Genomic DNA, 25,217 nt, shown 5'->3' with positions numbered 1-25,217 from the left:
GTATTTCACTCTGGAAGCTTCGGGCCTGTGCAGAAAATTTCAAAACACTCAATAATGCAAGGCGTCTTCACTGGTGGGCACTTGCAATGTTCGCGTTCGAGCCGTCTTCATCCTCACCAGAGAAGCTACTCATTCACCGTCATCGCTGCCTTCACTTCCGGACACAATATCTGTACTCGAATCATCATAACTAGAGACCGGATTATAGGCAAATGCTTATTTTGTTCCTTGCGTTCCTATTGTGCCATTTGGTATATGAGCATGAACTGGAGGTTGAGGGCATTTAGTGTGTTTTTATAGTGCCTATAAATGCCTATTTTTGCTGTTCGTGCCTAAACGCCTATAAATGCCTATTATCCAAATCAGCCCCTAAATGAGCGCTATTTAGGCTGAAATTTAGTTTTTGAATGCGGTTTGAAAGCGTTATTCATGTGAAAAAGGCAACATTGATATTTCCTAACACTACGAGGTTCAACAAAATCCTTTAGTTCTAGCAACATCCAGAAAACAATCTCTAACCGCAGTGAAATGGCACTCGCTGGCCACCATACGCCACAGAGCTGACATGCTGCGAGCGATTGGAGGGGGAGCATGAGGAGTGCAAAAGACGCTATTTCTGCAGCCTTAAGTGGAAGCACATCTCAGCGCCTGCAGATTAATGAGGAGAGAGAAGTAACGATGGGATAAGAAAATACATGAGTGGCATCTATGGCCGATGTCTTTACGGACATCTGTCCAGTGTCCTGAACGATATAAAAAACCACCCTGAAAACCTGGTTGTTGTGGTGGGAAAGGAACAGCAGGTTTTTCTGTGCAGCCACGGGCAGATGGAGAACAAATAAAAAACGATAGAGGGCCACTCACGGAATGCTCATGTTGATTCAGTGGTGGCGACGGCCCCCATATTGTTGTACATTATACAGCGAAGCCTGAGACAGGCACTGGCATATTCACAATTAACAATGTATTTAGCATACATTCACCCTATGCCCGAATACGCTTCCGTATAAGATTTTTCAGGATATGTCTTTGAGTGACAAACGTGAAAAAATACAGAACAGATCTGCAATATTTTTAAGCCATTACTCAAAAAATGACAGCTCACGTCGAACTAAACTGCGCTTAAATCCTATGTCAAGTATTTCATGATAAAACTTTTATTCAAAACTGAACGTACCAAAACATTCCTCTTCGTGCAATGGCAATTGTTTTAAGTTTTATAATGTCGTATCAGAGCTAATTTTTATAATAAAACATTTTTGTTAGTTTCATGACTGAATGAAATGGCTTAAAAAGAGGTACAAGTGTGCTGTATCAATGAACACGTGTTTTCTTTGACATTGTAGCCCATCAGCTGCAGCACCTTCGAGTAATAATGCGATGTGCACGTGGCTTTTATTTTGTTTATAATTTACTTTTTAAAGCACCCCTCTCTAGGTGACATAACAAGTTGTAGTTAGACACTGGACACTAGAAGTTTTTGTGTGCCCAATGAAAAGTGTTCTACCACGGTGATTTTTCAAATTGGTTTGCTACGAGCCGCAAAGCCATGATGCGAAGAGACAAGCTTGAATCCCTTGCCTCTCGCCCCGTGTAGCCATCGCGAGCCTAATTCCTTCTCTGCTTTCTTCAGTATCGGGGCTGGAGTATCACATGATGCATAGGCACCAAGAACATCATGCATAATTAAGGTCACGTGCCCATGACGTGCCCCAGCCTACTCGTACACGTACACTATCGATGTTGTGCCATTTCGGTGTTCTCTGTTGTATATTACCCGTTTCTGTAGAATGAATCTGTCAGTGCGCGCACTTTTGGAGAGGCTGGCAAAGATCATGTATCGTGACCGCTATACACGGCGCCACTCTGCTGAAACTGCGGTCAGAGACGACACACCAAACAGAAGCTAAGCTTTGTCAAGGATGGCAAAGGCACAACGCAGGAACGAGGAGAAGATGAACGCAAGCGAAATGGGGTAGTAGTAGTATGAAGTCTTGGTTTGGAAGACCTTTATTAGGCCCAAGGAACCGGCAGCCGACAGCGGAGATGCACGAACCAAGATGATGATACGTGACAACGATGAGGATGCATGAGCAATACATGATAATGATGATAATGTACAGATGAAGAGGATTGGTATACTAAATGCCCACACTGATTCCCCCCTCGTGAAAGCGGCCAGCCTGGTTGCGGCAAGTCAAGGGGACAAAAAACGTCGCATGAAGGGCTTCATACGGGAGACATGGACGACTTCAGTAGTTCGATAACGGCGATCTGCTGGGGCTACAAGTGGCGTCACGCGATAATGTACTGGTGAAGTTTCTTCAAGAACTGTGTACGGCCCGATAAATCGCGGCTGGAACTTGTCGCACAAACCAGGTCTGCGAATTGGCGTTAAAAGGAGCACTTCGTCGCCAGGTTGAAAGGATACAGCACGATGCGATTCATCATAAACCAGCTTTCTGTTTTGCTGTCGGGCTTCAGTGTTTATACGAGCATGTTGGCGGCTCTCTGTGAGCCGCAAAACGTATTCCTCTGAAGAGGATGGAGATGAATCCGCATGGCAGGTAAAGAAAGAGACGTCCAGCAAAGAAGTAGGGGAGCGTCCATAAACTAGGTAAAATGGTGAGTAGCCGGTTGTCCGCTGAATAGCCGTATTGTAGGCGAAAGTGATGAATGGCAGAACTACATCCCAGTTCTTGTGGTCTGGTTGAATGTAGGCGGCGATCATGTCAGCAAGAGTGCGGTGGAATCGCTCAGTGAGGCCGTTAGTTTGGGGATGATAACTAGAGGCAGTCTTGTGAGTTGTGCCAGAGGCGCGAAGAAGTTCGTTCACTAGTTGTGAAAGGAAGGCCCTTTCACGGTCGCTGAGCAATACACGTGGAGCACCATGACGCAGTATAATGGCTCGGAGGATGAAGTCGGCAATTTCAGAAGCTGAACCGGTAGTGACAGATGTCGTTTCGGCGTAGCGCGTCAAATGGTCAACGGCTGTTACTATCCATCGGTTTCCCGCAGCACTGACTGGAAGGGGGCCATAAAGATCGATGCCTACAACTTCGAATGGTGTGGCTGGGCATGGAAGAGGCTGTAGTGTACCGGCTGGAGCAGATGTGGGTAGTTTTCTACATTGGCAGGTAGTGCAGGACCCAACGTACCGAGCTACACTAGTGGTAATACCTGGCCAATAAAACCGACTTCGAAGGCGATCGTAGGTTTTGTGGTCACCAAGGTGACCAGCCGTCGGATGGTCATGAAGTGCTCTGAGGACTTCGGACTGAAGCGATCGGGGTAGAACGGGAACCCAGCGCTGACCGTCAGGATGGTAAATTTTGCGGTACAGCACCGAGTTATCCAGCTTAAACTGCGAGAGTTGGCGACGGAGCCTCGCATTAGGTGGATCGGAACTGCCAGTGAGGTAGCCTATAATACGTCGACAGTATGGGTCAGCCAGCTGTCGAGAAGAAAAATCGTGCGGGTCGTCCGAAGGCAGCTGGTCCATAGAGGCGAGAGAGGAAACCGTCGTAGACGTGGACTCCGAGGGCGTGTTGTGCAAATTGATTGCGGAAACCCCGAGTGGAGTCCCTGGTAGTGGGCAGCGAGAAAGAGCGTCGGCGAGAGGTACTGGGATCGATACCCAGCACCTCCACCACGCATGAAGTCTTCGTTTGGAAGACCTTTATTAGGCCCGAGGAACCGGCAGCCGACAGCGTAGATGCACCAACCAAGATGATGATGATACGTGACAACGATGAGGATGCATGAGCAATACATGATAATGATGATAATGTACAGATGAAGAGGATTGGTATACTAAATGCCCACAGTAGTAGTAGTAGTAGTAGTAGTAGTAGTAGTAGTAGTATATAGTAGTAATAGTAGTGGTGGTCTCTGAAAATTTTGACCATGTGGTGCTCTTTAACGTCCACTCACATAACACAGTACGCGGGCATCTACCTTTTCGTCTCCATCTAGATGCGACAGCCGCGGCCGGAATCGAACCCGCGACATTCGGGTGAGCAGCGAAGCGCCCTAGCCACTGGTCCACTGAGCCAGATGCGAAACTAGGCGGATTAGTGTATAGCATCTCGCAGCTATTCAAAACAAAAATAAAAATAATACGAAGCTGACATTCTGTATGCGTGTTTCAATACTTTTCTCAGCTTTCAAACATTATATTCATTTTGAAAGGGCAGCATAAAGACCCAGGAAAAAAAAAAGACAAAGACAAAGATGTACCGCTGTCTTTCTTTGCTCTTTTTCTTTACGCTTCCCTTTCTATATCACATGAATCTTCTTACCTAAACAAGGTACTCCTGAATCATGCTACACAACAGAATACAAAAATTACAGATGCCAACTAGAATAATGTCACGTACAATGCTCTTATTGAGGTACCCTTTAAAATGCAGGATACATATAACCAGAAAGCGGGCATTTTTCATCTATTTTTCTAAATATAGCTAGCATTTAACCAAGTTCGGATGAAGAGTGTACGATGCGCGACGTCAGAATACCAAATGTCAACGTAGAGGTGTGACGTAAAAGCAGGATCATTCCTTGCTGCATGTCACTCCCTCCAACTTGGGGCGCACGATCGCGAGAAGGGCAAGTTGCACTTAGTAGAATCCTAGCGTTTTTGTGCGACATGTAGTGTTGCAAATCTTAACAAGCATGACCCTGAGTGCCTAGTGCATCCATTACGCTTGTCAGCTCGAAGTGCCCAAACCTAGTGAGGGGCCCTCTAAGGTGTTCACCGACCGGGGAAAAATTGATCCTACGCGATTAAATCTGGCATCCTTCCCTTCTGGGGATCAGTGGTCTGGTTATTTCATCCTGCACTGCTATTCCCAGTCAGGATGAAATAAAAGATACCCGGGAAAGTTTTGATTGGACGGTAGACACTTGACTTACAATGCTAGACGATAAAACGAAAGACCGTAATCTGCGAATTGTTTCGAAAATGCGTGCCTACGCTCAACCATTCATGCTTTTGCGCTATCTTAAACAATATCTTTTCTTCTGCTTGTTGACGTAAATACAAGTCACCGACGTTCTTGTTTTAAATTATTTCAACTTTCGTAGAATTTGATTGTGCCTATATTAATAATTTTGAATGCCTAAAAGTGTTTTACCTGCCTGTCTTCGGTGCCTAACACACACTTTTTTATTGCCTAAAAATCGGGCCTTTAGTCATCCCTCAAACAAGATGACGAAAATGAATAGCTTCTTTCTCGTGTTCACGGGTCAGATATGAATGGCCCGCCGCCATCACACGCCATCTCTCCATACAAAAACTGCACTCCTGCCGCAGGAGAAAACTAAATCCTCGAGAAAATGCTGCCATCTAGTGTATGACACATGATATAAACTGTAAATGCATGCTTCTCCACCTAAACGCTAGAGAGGAGTACCTATTCCACTAGGACGAGTTCTACTCGTCCAAAGCAGTTTGGTGACAGTTCAAGCAGTTGGGGGGTTGGGGTTAAGGCCGTGAATTAAAATTGCACAAACTTAACCACCACACTTTCTTGTGGGACGTGCACATCAGATTATGAGGCCTCTTATGATCTAGAATCCCTGTAGTGGTCTACGTACTGGCCACTATAGCCACTACAGGGATTACCCATACCAGTCTCTAGTCTAGTGGTCTACAGGCCAGTAGTTCTATCTGTTATTATTAGTGTTTTTTACCACATCACGAGTTTGTGTTGTGATGCACACTATTCATAATCTATGATTATAAAGTGAAATTTAAGTCCCTTACGTGTGAGCCATCCAGGTTCCGAGATAAATATCCAGTTAATTTTTCTCCATGGCTTACAATGCCCTTCAGATTCAAGTCCCCGTTTGACATCAGTTGCCAAAACAGTGCCACTTTGTTGTGGCATAAATATAGTCAAATTCTGTCTATTCAAGCTTAATAGAACTAAATGGTCAAATTGGTCTACCTAATTATCTGGCAGGACAATTTAAATAAAATAAAGAAAGTGCTTTAGCACACACTACCCTTTCATTTGGCTGCATTTGCCCACTATTCTAGCATGGCCTTGAATTCAACACGCATCCACTTTTACGTGTACAGCGTAAACTTTAAGGGTCAATCACCAGGCCCCATAACAAATTTTAGTTAAACAGCAGAAGTTGTTGTGTGTCCAATGAAGAGCTATATGCCAAAAAATTTTTTTCGACCGGTTCATTACGAGCTGAGAAAACTGCTTTTTTGAAGCGGCGCGAAATGTCGACGAGAGGAGGCAAACTCAAAACCCTTGCTGCTCCCCCGTGTAGCCTTCGCAAGCCAAATCTCTTCCCTATCCTCTCCGGCATCCAACCAAGAGGTCACGTATGCATGACATGCCTGAACAAGCCCAGCCCCCAAACACGCGAGCGGCGTTTTTTTTTTTTTTTTTTTTTACTAGCGTTATTTTGTGGTTTACTGCTTGTTTCTGCGGGATGGTTTGAAAACGCTGACTTAGACGCCGTATAATAGAGGATGAAAATGAGTGCGCGAACAAGTAGAAGCGTTAATTTCGCTTCCACGGCTGTCATCTGCTCGATGCGCTGACTGCGGGGACACGAACGCATGTGACACGCTGGTACATCAGCCCCGCATCTCGTTGCAATTCACGGGGAAAAAATGGATAAAAAACGCGCACATTCCCTTACTGGGTCTCAATATTTATATGAAGTTTTATTAATCTCTTCAAGCAACAAATTACATAAACTATGCATGTCATGTTAAATAATTTTCGCCATGTCACGTGCCACTGTTGGCAACATCAGAGCATAGTCGTCTACGTAGAGGACCAACATCACTGCACTGCCATGTACGTAGGGCCATTCACACGTGCACGTCATGCCCTCATTCTCTGGGCACCCCTCCGCAACAGGAAGGGGGAGCAGTGTTCATCTTGAAATTCGACTCATTTCTGTGGCGTGTAGCGTTCCAAATTTTGGCAAACGTGATCGTGAACACCCCATCTATGCATTCCGCTTCTCAGCTCAAAATTGTCAAACCAGGTGAGTGGCCCTCTAACAATACTACTGATTTGCAAAATAAAAATTAAATGCACATCAACTTTTCATCATGTGCCAGTTAAAACATTGCAAGGATGCACCACAGCACAGTGTTCAATATTTCGAATGTTGAAGTGCGATTCCATAATTGTACAGATGGTGTGCTATACTTTTCAATGAGATTTATAAGGGGATGTTTGAACCGCACACTAAACAATGCCATACACTCATGTTTGACTGCAGTCAGAATAGCTTTTGCTGCCAGTCAAGGTCACAGTCTGTTGACAATGAGAGAAGGAAAAAACTGTATCCCTGAACTGAATTAAAAGAAAAAAATCAGCTGCCAACTCAATTTCATTCTGAAAGCAGTCCAGCAGCAGGAAACAAACTTCAAGAATTACCCCCTTTCGCAGGAATCAACCTCCTACCAAACCTATGGACCATACACAGTGAGAGAGAGAGCCCAAGGGGTCATCTATAGGTAATATACTGACTGTCAGGCAGCATTCATTGGCAAAGCGAAAAATCTATAGAAAAGACTTAAAGTAGCCCTGCAACACCTTCCAAAGTAATCATTGCATAGCTAAATTAAAAGAGCTTATTGCCTCGCGAATCGACTGCCGCAAAAATTTTTAGAATACATCAAAAACGAGTGAAGTTGCAGAGATTTGTAGCATGCTTCAAGCTGCATCCACATATGTCAATACTATAGCACCTCAACAGAACATTGCCAACCAATGGAATTTTATGGCCTGTCTAGTAGACACAGCAGATGCGCGTAAGTGCAGTTTCAGTGGTGTTGACATTCATGAGCTGCATCTACTGCCCTGCTGCTTCACAGCTAAATATCTGCACCAAGTTGGCATGGTCAGTAGAGTAGCAAGCGCTATGAAAGTCAATATTGCAACGTTAACCTTTAATGAGAGGCCATGCTACAAATTTTCTGGAATTTTCATGCAGTCTATGCACATAATTTTAATAAACCTAAAATGGAATTTATGGCAATGATTCACTATGCATAAACAATGCCTAATGCAGTGAAATTTGTTGCTGGTATGGTGATGGCAAGAGCTTTTTCTTTTCAGCCTAATGGCATAACCAGGAATGGGCTGTAGGAGACAGCAAGAAAGAGTCCTTGCCCTTCCTTCTGACAGAAAAGAGATTATGCCTCTTCATAAGCCGAGCACTCCCGACTCTTTACCGGAGCTCTCTGCATACAGTTATTGCAGTTTTGCTTCAATTAGTACATGTTTTATCTTGCGCAGTTGACAATATGCATTATCAAGAAACCATATGAAAAATATTAGAATATACAATTTCGAACAATGATTGATTCAATGTTGAAATGTAGAATATTCCCACACATTTAGCACTAACACTAAAACCCTGCTCATTCCCGCTTGACCATTTATCTGGGATCTTGTGCACCATGCAGATTTTTAGAGTAGGGTTACATCTGTGAGCACACCATGGACCATGTAGCAGGCTACCATACAGCACCAGCTCCGCAAAATACTGTGTGAATTATGAAGATGTGTGAATTATGAAGAACTTGCTAGTACAAACATAGTGCCATTATATGAAGAGGAAACAAGCAATCAAGACAGCAGTGTCTGCTGCAAGAACCTGCTACTATTGCAGTGAATAAGGTAAGAGCCAGCAGTATCTCTTAAATCTCAAGATAATCCCTATCAACAGAAGTCTCCAATGCCCATTCTTGTCAACACAGTATTTTGACATATTAAAGCTCAAACGTATTTGACGTCCCACACACATACACACAAACATATACTAATGCTGTGCAAATCAAGCCCAACAACTCATTACTCCTTGATAGGTATACAACCTTCGGTACACATTTGATGATCATGAAAGGCACACAAATTTGGCTGCACTGTAGCCTGAATTAAAAACAAAACTCCCTAATCGACCAGAGCATTCCTCAAAACATATGCCACTTCTCGATATCAACCATCTCTAAGTCATCGTAAGGAGGCATGTCTGCACACAGAGCCCACAGGAACATGCAGTCACTGAATTACCTGTGGGTCTTGCTCCAGCCAGTCTGGCCCCTCTCCATGAATGACTTGTTCTCGTAACCAGACCAAACTGATAAAGGCACACAGCGTGCAAGTAACAATGCAACAGCCATACAAGCTGTCTGACAGCAAGTTCTCCCTGCAAATACAAGCAACCATAATGTGTTTTAAACAAGTGGCCAATGCTTCGGGCTACATGGCAACACAATTAAACTCAGGACAAAAGCAAACATTTAAAATTACCAAAACAGGACACTGAAAATTTGCGTAACAAATAAGATACAGCCATCAGCCAGCAAAAAGGGCAAACCAATTTCTAAAATTTTCTTGCCAGGAAAATGCACATACTAGACACAAATGTTTTATGACTTGCTTTGCAATTCTCAATACTGAAGGTGTTTGCTGTATCTCCGACACTGGTAAAAGCATCTAATATCTAAAAAATAGCTCGATCATATTCACTCTTTTAGCAATCAAGAAACTGCTAAGCTACTCTAGCATTTGAAGACAGCCCTACCCATGACCAAAAGGGAAGTACCTGTTGAAACACTCAATGAAAAAAACAGAAAAAAGACAAAAAGAGAACACTATATATAGCAGATTCAAAGGGTTTGTGAAAAGAGAATGCAGCTGCCTGATTGTAATTTTCCCTCTTTCAATAAGGATTCAACATGCTGATTCCAAAATATTTTGGCACAATATTTAGTCTATAATTAATGACGCCCGCTTTACATAGCAGTTTTGGCAGACTCCTAGACAACCATGCGGCACCACCTTCCGCTGACTGACAACTGCGCTTGCTTGCGAAAACATGTCTTTCCACATATTCTCCGAACCATAAATTCAACCAGCCTATTTGCAGTCCATATCCAGCCTATTTCCAGTCCATATGAAAAGAAACCAAAACCAAGTACCAAACCAAACCACAATTCACAAAGCAATTAACTTGGCACACAAAGCATAACTGCTACCTGTTCTACTTCGCACTTTGGAAAATCAATCCTTTTCGAGAACCACAAGAACTTAAGACACTCACGTGGAAAGCATATCCAAAGGCAATGTCAAGAGTGAGCTCACAGACCCAGTAAACAGGCATCGATATATGCGACCTGCATGAGAAAGCATATGACAAAAGTTACAGCATAAACAATACAACTGCTCTAGATAAAGCAGCAAAAGTAGTTTTTATAAAAACATTTCTTTTAGCTAACATAGGATGAAGATTTACAGAAAGTACAATACAAAAATGTATGTAGCAGATTAATTATGTAATACATAAAAATACAACTGCTCTAGATAAAGCAGCAAAAGTAGTTTTTATAAAAACATTTCTTTCAGCTAACATAGGATGAAGATTTACAGAAAGTACAATACAAAAATGTATGTAGCAGATTAATTATGTAATACAATCTCTTAGGCTAATTACATATTCTGAAACATAGATATAGCAAGAAATAGGCTAAATGCAGACTTTATATATAAGGTGAAGAAAAAACCTGTTCGTAAAGCTTGCTATGCAAGTGCTGTTCGCAATAAGACACAGGTATATTCGCAGCCTTGTTGAGTTGACAAACCAGCTATTACATACAATTAGCATTTTTTTCGTGACTAAGTACTGATAATTAACTTTATTTGGCCAAGCTTTTTATTCTTGCTCGAATCGGTAAAATATTAACTTCATGTTGTACCTTGCCTCAAACAACACCGAAATCAAGCCTTCATATTTTGATGAAATCTGCCTGGTTGTTTTTTTAAGCGCGTTCAACGTCAAATATGAAACAGACGCATGCTATGCCGCTACTCAAGTGCTTCCAAGCATTCTTTGATTGATACATGACTGCTTTGTTTATTGTACAGGGCTTCAGGGTATTTGATTTACTTGTATCAAAACACACTACTGACGTCTCGAAGCCTTATATAATGCAGTAATGAATAAACACCTCGCATTGTATACACTAACTAATGGTTGAAAACACTTAAGTAGTGGCACATGAGCACATGTCTATTTCATATTTGCATGTTTCACACACTCTTGCTTTTTTTTTTTAGGAAAAAAGAAACAGACGGATTCAAGAAACAGGCAGATTTCAGCAAAAACATTCTTCATTCCAGTGTTATCTGAGGTGACATACAACATAAAGTTAATATATTTTAGCAAGTTTAGAAAGAACAACAAAAGTGGCTATTTAAAGTTGATGAACAAATTTGCCCTTGGTCATTAAAAAATACATGTATGTACACACAACTACCATTATAACTTTCCTAGAGTGCATGCTTTTTTTTATTCTTAGTACAAGATAGCCAGGACAGCCAGTATTAACAAAGGTATAGACACTCAGCAGCAATGGCTCTATGCTGTACAAAACACACATGTACGAATAAAAGAATGCCACACTTACAGGCTGTAAGGGGCACTATGCCTAGCCAAGCAAAGGCCACCACAGTGTAATGCAGCCAGTAGCGGATGGCCGTGCCCAGGCTGCTCAGCAGGCCGCTCACTATGTCCCGTATTGGCAACCGCTTTGGCATGTCAGGAGAGTAAACTGCTCAGAAACAAGAATAATAATGAATGACAAGGGGCCAAGTCTTATATATAAAAGAAGATACACAATGCAGAGCACGCTAACAGACAGCAATATACACCTCAGATATGTATCAGGCAAGTACACAATGTTAAGAGTTTAGCCATGCAAATCTTGCAAGGCCTGGACGCCACAACCTAGAGCTAGACATCACAAAAGCAAAAAATTTTAGCGCATCGGGTCCAGTTGCATTTACACATTGTATCATATTTTTAAACACTGCATATACCACACTTTTTTTAAATTTTATTTACTGCTTAGGTTCTTGTAAAACTCATGACGCTTAGAGTTGAGGGCAACACTTTGAATTTTAAAAAATAAAGGCAGGCACACCTCACACTCATGTAAAGTGTACTGCACTGAATTAATCAGAGCACCCCACACTGACAAAAACCACACCTATTAAGATATATGGCTCTGTGGTACCATGAATTTATCCAACCATACTTCCCAAGATATTTTAGTAAACTACAAGCTTGCTCCTGCTTTTTTTTTTTTTTTTGTAAACCAATAAATCTCAAAGCATACACCTAAAATAAGCCAAACGTACTTCAGTAAGGTACTTATATAATGACATTGCATTGCTGTAAAAACTTAAATTACACGATTCATACTACTAATAATTTCCAAGCAGTTCAATAGCTTGTCACAGATTATCCAAATGAAAAATAGTGAGAAATGTTTAATGAAATTATATACATTCAACATAAATAAAAATACCTATACAAATAATTTTTTGCCACGCAACATGCCAACTAGAGCATCTGCGATACTAACCATGAAGAAATATGACATGTCTCTAATTCTCAAGCAAATTGTAATATCTCACACTGTGCCTACCTTGCTTAATAAACTCATGATGAAGGACTTTGACCCACCGTGCATTTTAAACATTTTTCCAAAGCTAAACTGACATTGAGGTAGGTCAACACCGTCGAGAAAAAATTTTAGTTTTAGTCCAAAAGTTACAATTATGATTTTGGCTTGTAGAGCTTTAGAAAATCTTAAAATTAAGATGACTAAATAGGTAAAAATATAACAAATTAAATTTACAAGAATCAAAAAGTGCCAAAATATGTATGTTTTGCCAACAGTGATCACTAAAAAAACTTTTAGTGTGACTCAACCTGACTTGGCAGCTATGTGGTGAGGACAACACCCATTGCATCTAACCTCCATGACCATCATATCTTAAAGCCTAGGCGTGTTACCATAAAAAGAGTGAAAAAGTTGATATTTGGGAAGTTGTTTTGTATGCAGTTAGCCATATATTACAAAAAGTTACTGCTTGTTATCAGTAATTCTGCTTGAATACACAGATCCACCTATAAAGAAACAGCACGCAATATTTTATGTGAAAATATTAGTTAGAATAATTGTTCACGTAACAATAGAATGGAAAAAATCACGTTTATAGAAAAATGGCTTTATAGATTTGAATCGAATTTTCATGTAACAAAGAAACATTCAAGATGCCTGAAATTCACCAGGCTTAAAGCTTAGGACCTCTTTTAAAGTGGTACAAGCTTATTTTGAACGAGACGAAAGAATTTTTTTCCTAGCTCGTTTTGTGTCTATAGGTGACTCTCATCCCCATGCTCCACGGTGGGTCCACACTTGGCGTACTGAATATTTAACTTGCGTTTATGCTTATTTTTTGTCCTGTGCTTCACCATGTTTTATAAAATATCATTACTTTTTTCATAAAAAGCCAGAATTAAATCCAAGGACTTGAATGACATAGAAAACAACAATGACTGCTGAACGAAAATGAGCGCACTTTGACTAGTGGAGTGCTCCAACCAAGTAGTGAAAATTTTAAAATAAAATGAGAACGTGATGTTCCACAAGCTTTAAAACGTACTTAGATAACCTAGCATTATGTAATATGTATATTAAAAATATTTATGACGAGATGGCAAGTGCTGTGAAAATGGAAATCTTCAGTTTCGATTTCGCATGCATTCACCAAAGGTTGAAAAAAAAAAAAACGGAAATCTTCAGTTTCGATTTCGCATGCATTCATCAAGGGTTGAAAAAATGGTGGTAACATTTGAGCGACTCAAGATAGCTACATAATTTTTTCTCTAGGTATTCTTGAATGGACCGGCAACATGAATATGTAAAATCTCCGAAAACAATATTTTTCAAAAAAATGTGTTTTTGAAGGTGGTGATTTACCCTTAAAATGACAAAGTTTTCTTCTTTTTTCTCCTCGCTGAATTGTGGGTACATATTGCATTGTTTTGGTGATCATGTGCAAGAATAATGTATGCTCTATTTGTATTTATACTTATGTGCACCAGGTTTTTGTATGTCGCCACTGCTTGCTGAACTGTAATAAGCTAGAAAGCTTAGTCAAGCTTTTAGTTAACTTAGTCAAGATCTTTTCATCCCATGCCCTCTACTTCCTGAAGTAGTAAATAAAATGACAGATTGATTAAAATTAATAAAAAGAATAATTAGCTTTTTAATAACTGAATTTAGGGAAGTTGTTTATGCTAGGAAGCTGTAGCCCACAAAAATATATGGCTTACCCATTTCTCAGAAATCACAAAAGTTGCACATAATTCGAGATACTCATCCTCCAATTTTTATAAACATATCAAAACTGACTGCTGCTGAGGCACAGGTAATCTGGCCACTCTGTTACGTCTAAATTAAAATGCCCAGTTGTGTATTGTCATGGAAAACGGAAGTCATCTGACTTGCACCAAAGGATAGCCTTACCTTCACGTGTGGTGTTTTGTGCTTATCTGTTTATTTTAAGCTGCGCACAAGAAAGCCCCAATACCTAACTTTCCTTTCTTTGTAACGAACAAAACTAAGAGGCAGCCATTGCAGAGCTGTTTCTAGACAGTCAAAATAGTTTCTTTAGGCCAGTTTAAAGTTTGTGAAACAGATAAGCACACCCAATCACATACAAAAATTGAGATTTACTCGTGTATTTTAGACTACTAGTAACTTTTTGTGACCAAAATCTGCTTTGACGCACCCTGATTAAAATTTCTTCATCTACTGTTGGAAGCAAGTGCTGCTCTGACCTAACAGAATTGCTGTATTTCCTGCAAGCCAGGCACAATCAGTTTCAATATTGCCATTAAAATTGCACAAAGAATATCTCTCATTGCATGTACTTTTTCCGATTTTTAAATAATAGGTCTGCCGTAAACTGTCTTGGAATAGAACGGACTAAACAAATTCCCTAAAGTCAATAATTTAAAATTTAATTATATTTAGTTAATCAGTCACTACAGCTTTATTCTAGCTGTGGAAAAGCATTCCCGCTTTGACACAGCGTTCATATGCGAAAGCCATGGGAGCCTGACTACTATAGGGTTATCTGATACCTGTATTGCCTTGCAAAAAACAAAAATAAAAACACCCCGTATACAGGGTGTTTCGTGTAACTGAAAATCAAATATTTTTTAGAATGTGGTTAACCAAAACTAAAACAAATGACCTTTGCAATGCCATCGAGTGGCACTCATTAAAGTATTTTTTATATCACAGTGAACGAGTTCATAACATCAACTACACAAATTTTTTTATTATTTACTTGAGGGCCAACTGCGTTTCACAATGTTGAAGAGAACATTACAATACAACCAATCCAATTTTTTGTGGCAATATACGTGCTACATGGCAACCTTTCTCAGTGTTTAAAAAAAAGCCCACAAAATATAAAGTAAAACCACGTGACTACATTCATGCACTATTGTACTGCAGTGCCCTCAACTGTGCTTTGATCAAAACAACAAGCATGTGGACTGTCAACTTATCACTTGTCAAGGATGAAAGTGCTTCATTGCCCTGCCCAGCTGTCAAAATGCGAACTCGCTGGGAATCTGTTAACTCAAAGCCATGGCTGCTCCTTTCCCCACAGTGTGCATGGTGGTTCTCTCTCTCTAGCCATGTTTGAGAGAGATGCAGTGCGGTTGAAAACGAATGCAGTCATGTGGTATGAATTTTAATAAAACTTGATGGCACCCGGCCTAACAATAATTAATGATAGCAATCAATACTGCCAAGCATGCATCACAAGCAGAGCTCTCCTGTTAAATCTAGTGTTTTAAACTCATCGTCACAGAATACTTTATAAAGGATACACATCTTTTCATGACAAGAAAACAAACTTGGCAAGATATTCAAACTGAATACTACTCAATACTAGGCTGTTTCTTTGTTTATCAAAGTGATTAAATAGTTCTAACCCATTAGAAACACATTATACAGTCAAACCTCTTCATAAGAGACACTAATGTAAGAGACAAATGGGTGTAAGAGACGCCAGCGTGCCTACACTAAAATGTGGACTGACAAGAAAATGCATACGAGGTACCCTGTTTATGATGAGTTGATAAGAAAATGCATACGAGATGCCCTGTTTATAAGAGACATCTTGTACAAAAGACAAGAATTGTCATCCAAAGCATGCCTCTTATAAAGGGGTTTAACTGTACAACAATATTCATCAAATCATGCATTTATTGGCAAAATCTACCTTCGTACACAGCTTAGCAATCTATCATATCATGAGAGTGTTGGTAAAAGTATACGGGAAAACCAATCTTCGTAAGTGCAGCATTCAAAAAATCATAAAGTAGTTCTGTAAAAAAAAGGAATGTTAAAACATTACTACACTTTCTGGGATAACTTCCTGAAACGGGTTGTTGAACAAGCAGGCGAACTCGGCGAAGGAGAGCTTTATTTAGCGCAAGGGCTAACTGAACGCAAGCCTGCGATCACAGCAAGTCTTCTTCTTTTTCTATCCTCGAGCTCCATGCCCACTACCCTCGTTACAATCACCCCCGGCCGATGAGGGAGCCATCCTGGCGACCTAAGGACAGGTGTAGACAGAAGGGTCATGGTATGGCTTGAGCCGAGAGATGAGATGTCCGCGGTGTCTTGAGCAGCGCAACGCGTAGAAGCGCGCTGCCTACGCAGCTCATCATAGCTTTGGCAGAGCTGAATCACCTCGGCGACCGTCTGGGGACTCTTCGCAGCCAGCATTTGGAACGCACCGTCGTCGATTCCTTTCATGATGTTCTTGATCTTGCCTGCCTCGTCCAGAGTCGAATCGACGAGCTTGCCGAGAAATAGCACATCTTCGATGTAGCTCGTGAAAGTTTCATCTGCTCTCTGTACTCGGCCCCGCAAGCGCTGTTCAGCACGAAGGCGGCGGACAGCAGGACGGCCAAAGACTTCCGCGAGGGTTTTCGCCAATTCCGACCAGGTACTGAAATCACTTTGATGATTTCTGTACCATAGTTTTGCCACGTCGGTCAGGTAAAAACTCACATTTGTGAGCTTATCGGCTGCGTTCCACTTATTGACGGCGCTCACCAGTTCATACTCGGCAATCCAGTTGTCCACATCTTGGTCCTCTGTGCCACCAAATAGGGGGGGGTCGCGCTGCCGGAGAGCGCCAGCGCAGAAGACGGGCACAGGTGCGAGATCTGGAGTAGCAGCATGAGATGGCCCCGGATCAGTCATTGTAGGAGGTCGTTGGAGTGTGCGGCTGCGAAGTTCCAGGGTGAGGACCAGATGTGCCCAGCACTTCCACCACTTGAAACGGGTTGTTGAACAAGCAGGCGAACTCGGCGAAGGAGAGCTTTATTTAGCGCAAGGGCTAACTGAACGCAAGCCTGCGATCACAGCAAGTCTTCTTCTTTTTCTATCCTCGAGCTCCATGCCCACTACCCTCGTTACATTCCTTTCGTTATTTTTAAACTACGTTCTTAGAACTAATAGGGGACAAGATTGGTACAGGTAATGAAGAAAAGCACAAGTTTGCAGAGTGAAGGGCAACTTAGTTCCTGTTCATGAACAGTTCCATATTGCCCCCACCAGAAAAGTAAACAGCACAAGAATAAACCACAATCAAGTAGCCAATTTGACTGCTCTTTTAAACTGCTTCCTCGTGCCACGTAAAGATACCTGGCATAAACAATATATTGTGAGGAACTGGTTTATTCAGCCAGGCTCGAGCTAAATCACACTGGTGATGATATTTACAGATGAAGATGTACAGGTGATGATGATATCTAAAGAGAATGAAGAGTCATTCGCTTGTCGCGCTCCCACTAATTCCCCCGCGCGGTGAAAGCAGCCGCCTGGTTGCTTGCGAGTATTATGAAATGCGGCGCGCATAAGGCTTTAAACGAGATACGCGCACTATCTCTGTTACTCGGAAACGATTATCAGGATTAGTGCTAAGAGGAGAAATATGGTAATTGACAGATGTCTGTTCAATCACCGTGTACGGCCCAATGACGCGACTGATGAATTTGTCGCATAAGCTGGGCACGCGCAGTGGAGTCCATAGAAGAACTTCGTCACCAGGGCAAACACTCGCAACACGGCGAGACGAGTCGTAGCGAGATTTTCGAGTGTCTTGAGAGAGGCCGATGTTAACGCGGGCCAGGTGACAGGAGTGAGCGAGACGAGATAAAAATTCTGCAGAGAAAGGAGCCGTCGAGAGTGCAGGGGCCGAAAAAAAAGAGACATCCAGAGCGAAACTCGGTGAGCGACCATAGACGAGAAAAATGGAGAAAAGCCGGTAGTGTGTTGAGCAGCCATATTATAAGCGAATGTCACGAAAGGTAGAATTGCATCTCAGTTTGTGTGGTTGATGTGAATGTACATGGCGATCATGTCCGATAGGGTCTGATGAAATCGTTCAGTCAATCCGTTGGTCTGCGGGTGGTAGCTAGAAGAGGTCTTGTGAACAGGCACGCAAAACTTGCTCGACAATAGAAGAGAGAAAGACTTTGCCACGATCGCTCAGGAGAATGCGTGGAGCTCCATGGCGCAAAAATATGTGGCGAAGAAAGAAATCAACGACCTCGGTGGCAGTCCCAGATGGTATAGAAGCTGTTTCTGCATAGCAGGTAAGGTGGTCGGCAGCCATGACAATCCAGCGATTCCCATTGAATGATATAAGAAGAGGGCCATACAAGTCGATTCAAACGACTTCAAAAGGCGAGGCGGGACAAGGAAGAGGTTGGATTAAGCCAGCCCGATCAGTTGTCTGTCGTTTTCGCCGTTGGCAACGGACACAGGAGGCGACGTACTTAGCGACAGCTGAAAAGAGGCCAGGCCAAAAACAACGACTTTGTATTTTGTCGTAAGTCTTGTGATAGCCCAGATGAGTGGCGGTTTGATCATCATGAAAGGCTTCCAGAACTTCACGTTGCAGAGAACATGGAATGACGGGTACCCACTTGTTGCCGTCGATGTGGTAAATGTGGCGTTGTAAAGCACCACCGACAAGCTTAAATTGTTTAAGTTGTCGACGGAGTGTGGCGTTTGGAGGAGTAGTAGAGCCGATCAAGCAGTCAACAATGGTGCGGCAGTATGGGTCGACACGTTGTTGTGAAACAAGGACGGATAGGGTGCCAGGTGATAAACTTAGCGCTGCGATTGGAGAGGTGCTGTCGTTTCGAAGTATCGATAGTGAGTGGCCTCCGCTGGACAAAGGACAGCGCGATAGAGCACCAGCATCTTGATGCTTCTTCCCACATCTGTAGGCGACACCGAAATCGTACTCCTGCAAGCAAAGCGCCCAGCGACTGAGGCGACCCGATAAGTTTTTCAGCGATGAAAGCCAGCATAGGGAGTTGTGCTCGGTAACGACGGTAAGATGACGGCCGTGAAGATATGGTCGGAATCTTTGCACTGCCCAAACAACAGCAAGGCACTCCTGCTCGGTGATAGTGTAGTTCTTTTCTGCAGCGGTAAGAACACGACTTGCGGGAGCAACGACACGTTCGCGCGAGTTTTTTTGTCACGCTGCAAGAGTACCGTATGGGAATTCTTAGGCATGCCAGTATGGTAGGTAGGAGACTGTGATTAATAATAGGACGAGCGAGAGGGTGGTCGTATGTAATTCATGGTCGGACGGAAGCTTCGATGTTCTTCAGGAGCGTAGCCGCGTTGCTCGTCTTGTTGGCGCCTTCGACAAAGCCGAGTGATTGATTGATATGTGGGGTTTAAGGTCCCAAAACCATCATATGATTATGAGAGACGCAACAAAACCGAGTGATATGTCCTTGATAGCCGCAGTAATAACAGATTGGCCGAGGAGGGTGCTGAGGTGCGTAATAAGGCGGTGCACGCGCTGGCGGTGACAACGAAGCCACAGGCGCATGGTATGCTGGTGTAGGCACAAAAATGGTGGGTGCGGCAACTTCGGCGTACGTGGGCCTCTAGCGCACGCAGGGATCGTTGGAACACGTCGGAAGTGATGCGGATGCGATTTCTTGTTTCATCAGGTCTCGCAAGCTATCTTTTGCAGAAGGGAGAGTAACTTCCGCAGCGCAGGAAGAGCAGCCAGCGCCTGTGAAGCTCTTCAAGAATGATGTCGTGAATAAGCGCACGCAAGTCGAGGGGTGCAGGCAAACGAATGTCAGTAGCATCGTAGCAGAGGCGAAGAGACTGAAGCTCGTCAAGTCGCTGACAGATGGTCATCACGTCCTGGATGGTGGCAGGATTTTGCTTGGCGAGGGCGTTAAAGGCGACGGTGTTAATGCCTTTATTAATGTGGCATATTTGGTCGTCCTGAGACATGATAGAGCTAACACGCTTGCACAGTGCAAGGACATCCTCAATATAAGAGGTGTAAAAATCACCCGGCAGCTGCGTGCGTTCAGCGAGCTTCTTCTTTGCTGCCTCAGCGCGAACTGTAGGGACACCGAAAATTTGACGAAGTTGCTGCTCGAAAGTGTCCCAGTTGGGAAGATCGGGGTGTTGGTTCCAGAACCAAGTTTTGGCAACATCAGACAAGTAATATGGGACGCTGCGCAACTTCTGTGGATTGTCCCACCTTTTCAAATCGCCGACGACGTCGTAGTTCTTGATCCAGTCTTCTACATCGTCGCCTCGGAGACCGAAAAACACAAGTGGATCACGCAGGTGAATGTTGTTGGGCGAAGCGGGTGTCAGTGGCTGCAGTAGGACGACGAGGTTGGATGGGCCAGGGTTTTCTTGGGCCGCCATGGCAGGGGGTTGTATGCGACGACCCGAGCGGAGCTTCAGTGAGAACGGGCGAGAGGACTTGGGGGAACGAAAAGCATCTCCACCACTTGTGAGCAACCGGTTTATTCAGCCAGGCTCGAGCTAAATCACACTGGTGATATTTACAGATGATGAAGATGTACAGGTGATGATGATATCTAAAGAGAATGAAGGGTCATTCGCTTGTCGCGCTCACAATATAACTACAGATAATACATAATGATAGATAAAACATAACGATACAATACATAACAATACAAAAGCAAATGAAATCAAAAACTCACTTGGCATAAAGGAGAAACGGTGATTGCAGAGTTCACAGTATTCTTTCCTGCTGTACTTCAACCACTGAACCAGACTGCAAATTATGAATAAAGAAAGTTGCAACGCACTGATTTCATGTACACGCACAATGGGCTGTACTGCAATGTGGCACCTGATCACTTCATTTCACAAAACCATTAGAGGCCCTCCCTGGGAGGGCATCACATAGGGGGGTAGGAAAAGAAAGAAGCAATACAATAGAGACACAGCAGAGATAAAAGATTGCAGACAAAACAATACTTGCTTAAAGAATATTTTTCTAATCTGCAAGAGCACTTCTCTGCAATGCATATTCGCTCTACTATTGGTGGCACCGGGAAACGAGGCCCTACTTGCATGTGCTGGCACTTGTCTGTTATCCGTGTCTACATCAAGACAGCAGAGTCAATATTTTCCACGTCATAGGGCAAGGAAACTGTGCTCGAATACATTGATTTTAGTAAGAGGCTAGCTGCCATTAGTAGGGCAAACTGCACAGCAGAGAGGTGCACTTGCGGATTAGGAAAATCTCCTATAAAAGTGCACATTTTGAATATATTGAAAGAAAAATGTTTTGAATGCAATGCAATATAAAGGAATAACACAATAACAGAGCACAAAAAAGAGTGAGTAAAGCATGATTGATAACTTTTTACTTAGGTGTAAAGTGATCAATAATGCATAAAAGTAAAAGGAAAGGCTCTGCTAAAATAAGGCAACCATGTGACAAGCATAAATGAAAGTTAATTATGCCCCACTGTACACTCAACACTCATCACAAATCTATTACGGTCACATGACATTCAAAATAATCATACTTATATGACACAACCATGCCCTACTGCTACATGCACTGACAGCGTCAACTACTCCTTACTTTCTCTTTTTTAAAATTTACTGCCCCTCTTCCACTGTTCAGCACTCATGGATTGAAGAAGGGCCATTTAGGGCTCAATAATAAACATGTTTCTATTTCTACTGTCTTCATTTCGGGACATGTTGGCATAATATTGGCTTTAATGAGTACACCAAAGCCAAGGTTATTATAAAAAACAAGTTCGTCGCAACATGACATAATAATCTCGAATCTATTGCTTATACAAGTCGTTATACTAGAAATTTTGATGTCACATTTGAATCCGTGAGTACTGTAATCCTGTTTGCCTACTCTCTCTAACTGGACGTAGCTCTAATTGCAGATAGTGACATGAAGTATCAATTGACAGATGCCTCACTCTTTGAACGACCATTTTAAATGTGACACTTATCAAAGAAAGGTCACATTTCAAATATTATATCAAACAATCAGAAAAATATTATTGGCTTAAAAGGGTCATGAAATGAAAATGAAGTTCCCCGTTGTAATTTTCCCTGCTTCAATAGGGATTAGTCATGGAGATTTCGAAATATTTCGGCACGATACCCTGTCTGTATTTATTGATTCCAATTTGAAATCGTAGTTTTCTGTGGCTCCTAAGCAAACATGCAGCACTACTGGGCGCCCCAAGCATGTGTATTGTCAGTCAAACGACATGGTAAGGAAAGTTATAAACAGAGCATTAGCTCTCCTTTGCTCCAAAATGATGGGAACACCGGAAAGAAAAAAATTACAGAAATTTTCGTGCTCTCAGCTGTGTATACTGTTGATGTACAGTAATGTGATCTGTTTGGTTCTGCATTAAAGGGCCACTCACCAGGTTTGACAATTTTGGGCTGACAAGCGCAATGCGTAGACGAGGCGTTCATGATCACGTCTGCCAAACTTTGCAATACTACGCGCCGCGGAAATGAGTCAAATTTCAAGATAAAAGCTGCTCCCCCTCCCCTCTGCCGCTGCACGCATAGAGAATGAGGGCATGACGTAGGCGTAGGAATGGCCCTACGTACACGGCAATGCAGTGACGTTGGTCCTCTACGTAGACGAGTCTGCTCTGACGTTGTCAACAATATACCACGTGACATGGCAAAAATTATTTAACACAACATGCATAGTTTATGTATTTGTTGCTTTAAGAGATTTATTTAATAAATCTTGAAATAAATAATGAGACGCAATAAAAAATTGTGCACGTTTTTCTTTCTTTTTTTTTTTTACCGTGAAATGCTACGAGATGCGGGGCTAATGTGCCAGCGTTTCACATGCGTTCGTGTCCCCACGGTCAGCGCATTGAGCAGACGACCGCCGTGGAACACTCCTACGGGTTCGCGCACTGCACTCATTGTGCTCATCTACTTTACGGCGTCTAAGCCAGCGTTTATAAACCATCCCGCAGAAACAGGCAGAAGACCTCAAAATAACGCTGGTAAACAAAGCAACGCTCCTCGCGTGCTCGGGGGTTGGACTTGTTTGGGCAAGTCATGCACACGTCACCTCATGGTCGGATGCTGGAGAGGATGGGGAAGAGATTTGGCTTGAAATGGCTACACGGAAGAGCGGTAAGGGTTTCGAGCTCGCCTCCTCGCATTCTCGTTTCGCGCCGCTTCAAAAAACCTGTTTTCTCCGCTCGTAATGAACAGACTCGAAAAATTTTTGTGGCAAAATGTTCTTCATCGGACGCCCAACAACTTCTACTGTCTAACTAAAATTCGGTATGGGGCCTGGTGAGTGGCCCTTTAAAGTACATCGGGGTTCTGTCACGTATTGCCTTCGCTCGCTCGGTGTAGCGTCCCAGTGTTTGTCTAAGTGATTGTGTTAGGTTGTGTTTTACGGCGTGCTTTGGGTGACTTATTCTCGTTATGCCTACTGTGTGCATCATTAGACAGTGTCGCACAACTTATCGAACTGGAAACAACCTTTATGATGGTTTTACGGCGCCGCAGTTCAGATGGTACGATGCTATGAACCTCGGTTAACTATGGCTCAGCAAACATCGCTGCGTCGATACATTTTGTCGAACACAGAGACTTTTCATTGGCTGACTTAAAGTGACGTCAGCTGTATATTTTAGGGAAGCGTAAATGGGGAATCAAAATTATGCTTTATATAGCTATTAAATAGGCCCAAACGATTCAACGAGTCGAGGTACAGTATTGAATGGACGGGCAGTATTCTGAATACAAAGGTAATCGAAAATTTTCGGAAAATGTTTCACGACCCCTTTAAAAGGCTAGCTGCAACAAAATTTGAGTTTGGCAGAATTTGCTCGGAATGCATAGTATATGTCGGGTAAGCCCCAGCTAGTTTCCAGAGCTATCGAGCTGGGGCTGCACTTAACCATTGCCGACCGCAGACGCGTCTGGCAGCAGCTTGCGGATGCGCTGAACACTGTTCAAAACACTTCTTCTGTCATGTCTTCAAATGCATCATCTACCTCGCGCCATCGTCCCTGCACGATTGCAGCAGCCAGACAGGCAGCACAAAAATGCGCAGAAAGGAAAGGTAATGCCATTTTCTCCAACTGTTTGCCACGTCAATTTGAATTGAAATGGATACAGAAGTGTGTGCTGTCACAGCTTATGTTTCAATCCAAGCCAAGCCATCTTATAGCCATTATAATCGATTTCGGGAGGTTTCGGTGCCCCTTCCTCTCGCCGTTGTCTGAAAGTGGTCACATGAAGCCACGGCTCATGCGACCCTCAACATCACAGCGTTCGTCACAGCTCACATTGACCAATCACGTGCGTCTCTAAAAAACGACACACCTCCATGCATATTTGGAACGCATGCATGATCATGCCACAAAGCTGAAAAAAGTTGAACAGCTCGCTCCTTATCGCGAGTAGACAAAGCAGCGAAGTTCGACAGAAATGTAATCAGGCTCTGTTCAAAGCAACTCAAGCACGTTAACATAATACTTTAAGAAAACAAATTGTGCTGCATTTGGTTTAGTGTAAAAGATGCAGGTGCAGTCACATAAGTGTTTACAGAAATACAGGGACACTGTAGTGTACACGTATGCCGAAGGAGTACCACCACTAGCATGGGTCCAGTCTTAGCGAGCCGCAGGGCACGCGTTAACAGTCTCCATGGCGAGAACACAGTACAGCTCAAGGCCGCAACACTTTATTGCCTGCGGCAACACCGAGAACGCAGTACAGAGCCCATTGCAAAAGGAGCTACGGGAAAGCAAATGGGCTTATCCATGCCACGTCCGAGAAGTACCACCCAGGGTGCCGCGAGCACGTCTCCATGGGAAAAAGTGATTCACGGTGACGCTAGGACAACAGGGCCCGGCCACTCGAGCGAGGACAAAACTCCACTCGAGTTGGCTTCGAGAGATACGGGTCAGCGTAGTACGACCACGCGCAAAGACACCAC

General features: G+C 42.9%; 1 protein-coding gene across 2 annotated transcripts in view; it reads right to left on the bottom strand.

The window, feature by feature from the left end:
• The window catches only part of LOC119176577 (E3 ubiquitin-protein ligase MARCHF6), a 145,544-nt gene that overhangs the window by 93,253 nt on the left and 27,074 nt on the right, over positions 1 to 25,217 (bottom strand). For both annotated transcript variants that reach the window (XM_075877902.1, XM_037427936.2), the window contains exons 3-6: positions 20,941 to 21,014; positions 11,456 to 11,599; positions 10,093 to 10,165; positions 9,060 to 9,195 (exon numbers count right to left, since the gene is read on the bottom strand). In XM_075877902.1, coding sequence (XP_075734017.1) covers positions 9,060 to 9,195; positions 10,093 to 10,165; positions 11,456 to 11,599; positions 20,941 to 21,014 — 427 coding nt within the window. The remainder of the gene's footprint in view (positions 1 to 9,059; positions 9,196 to 10,092; positions 10,166 to 11,455; positions 11,600 to 20,940; positions 21,015 to 25,217) is intronic.

Source organism: Rhipicephalus microplus, chromosome X, assembly GCF_043290135.1.
Source record: "Rhipicephalus microplus isolate Deutch F79 chromosome X, USDA_Rmic, whole genome shotgun sequence".
Taxonomy (NCBI): domain Eukaryota; kingdom Metazoa; phylum Arthropoda; class Arachnida; order Ixodida; family Ixodidae; genus Rhipicephalus; species Rhipicephalus microplus.
The sequence above is the reverse complement of the archived record's forward strand: the minus strand, read 5'-3'. Positions and strand labels throughout refer to the sequence as shown.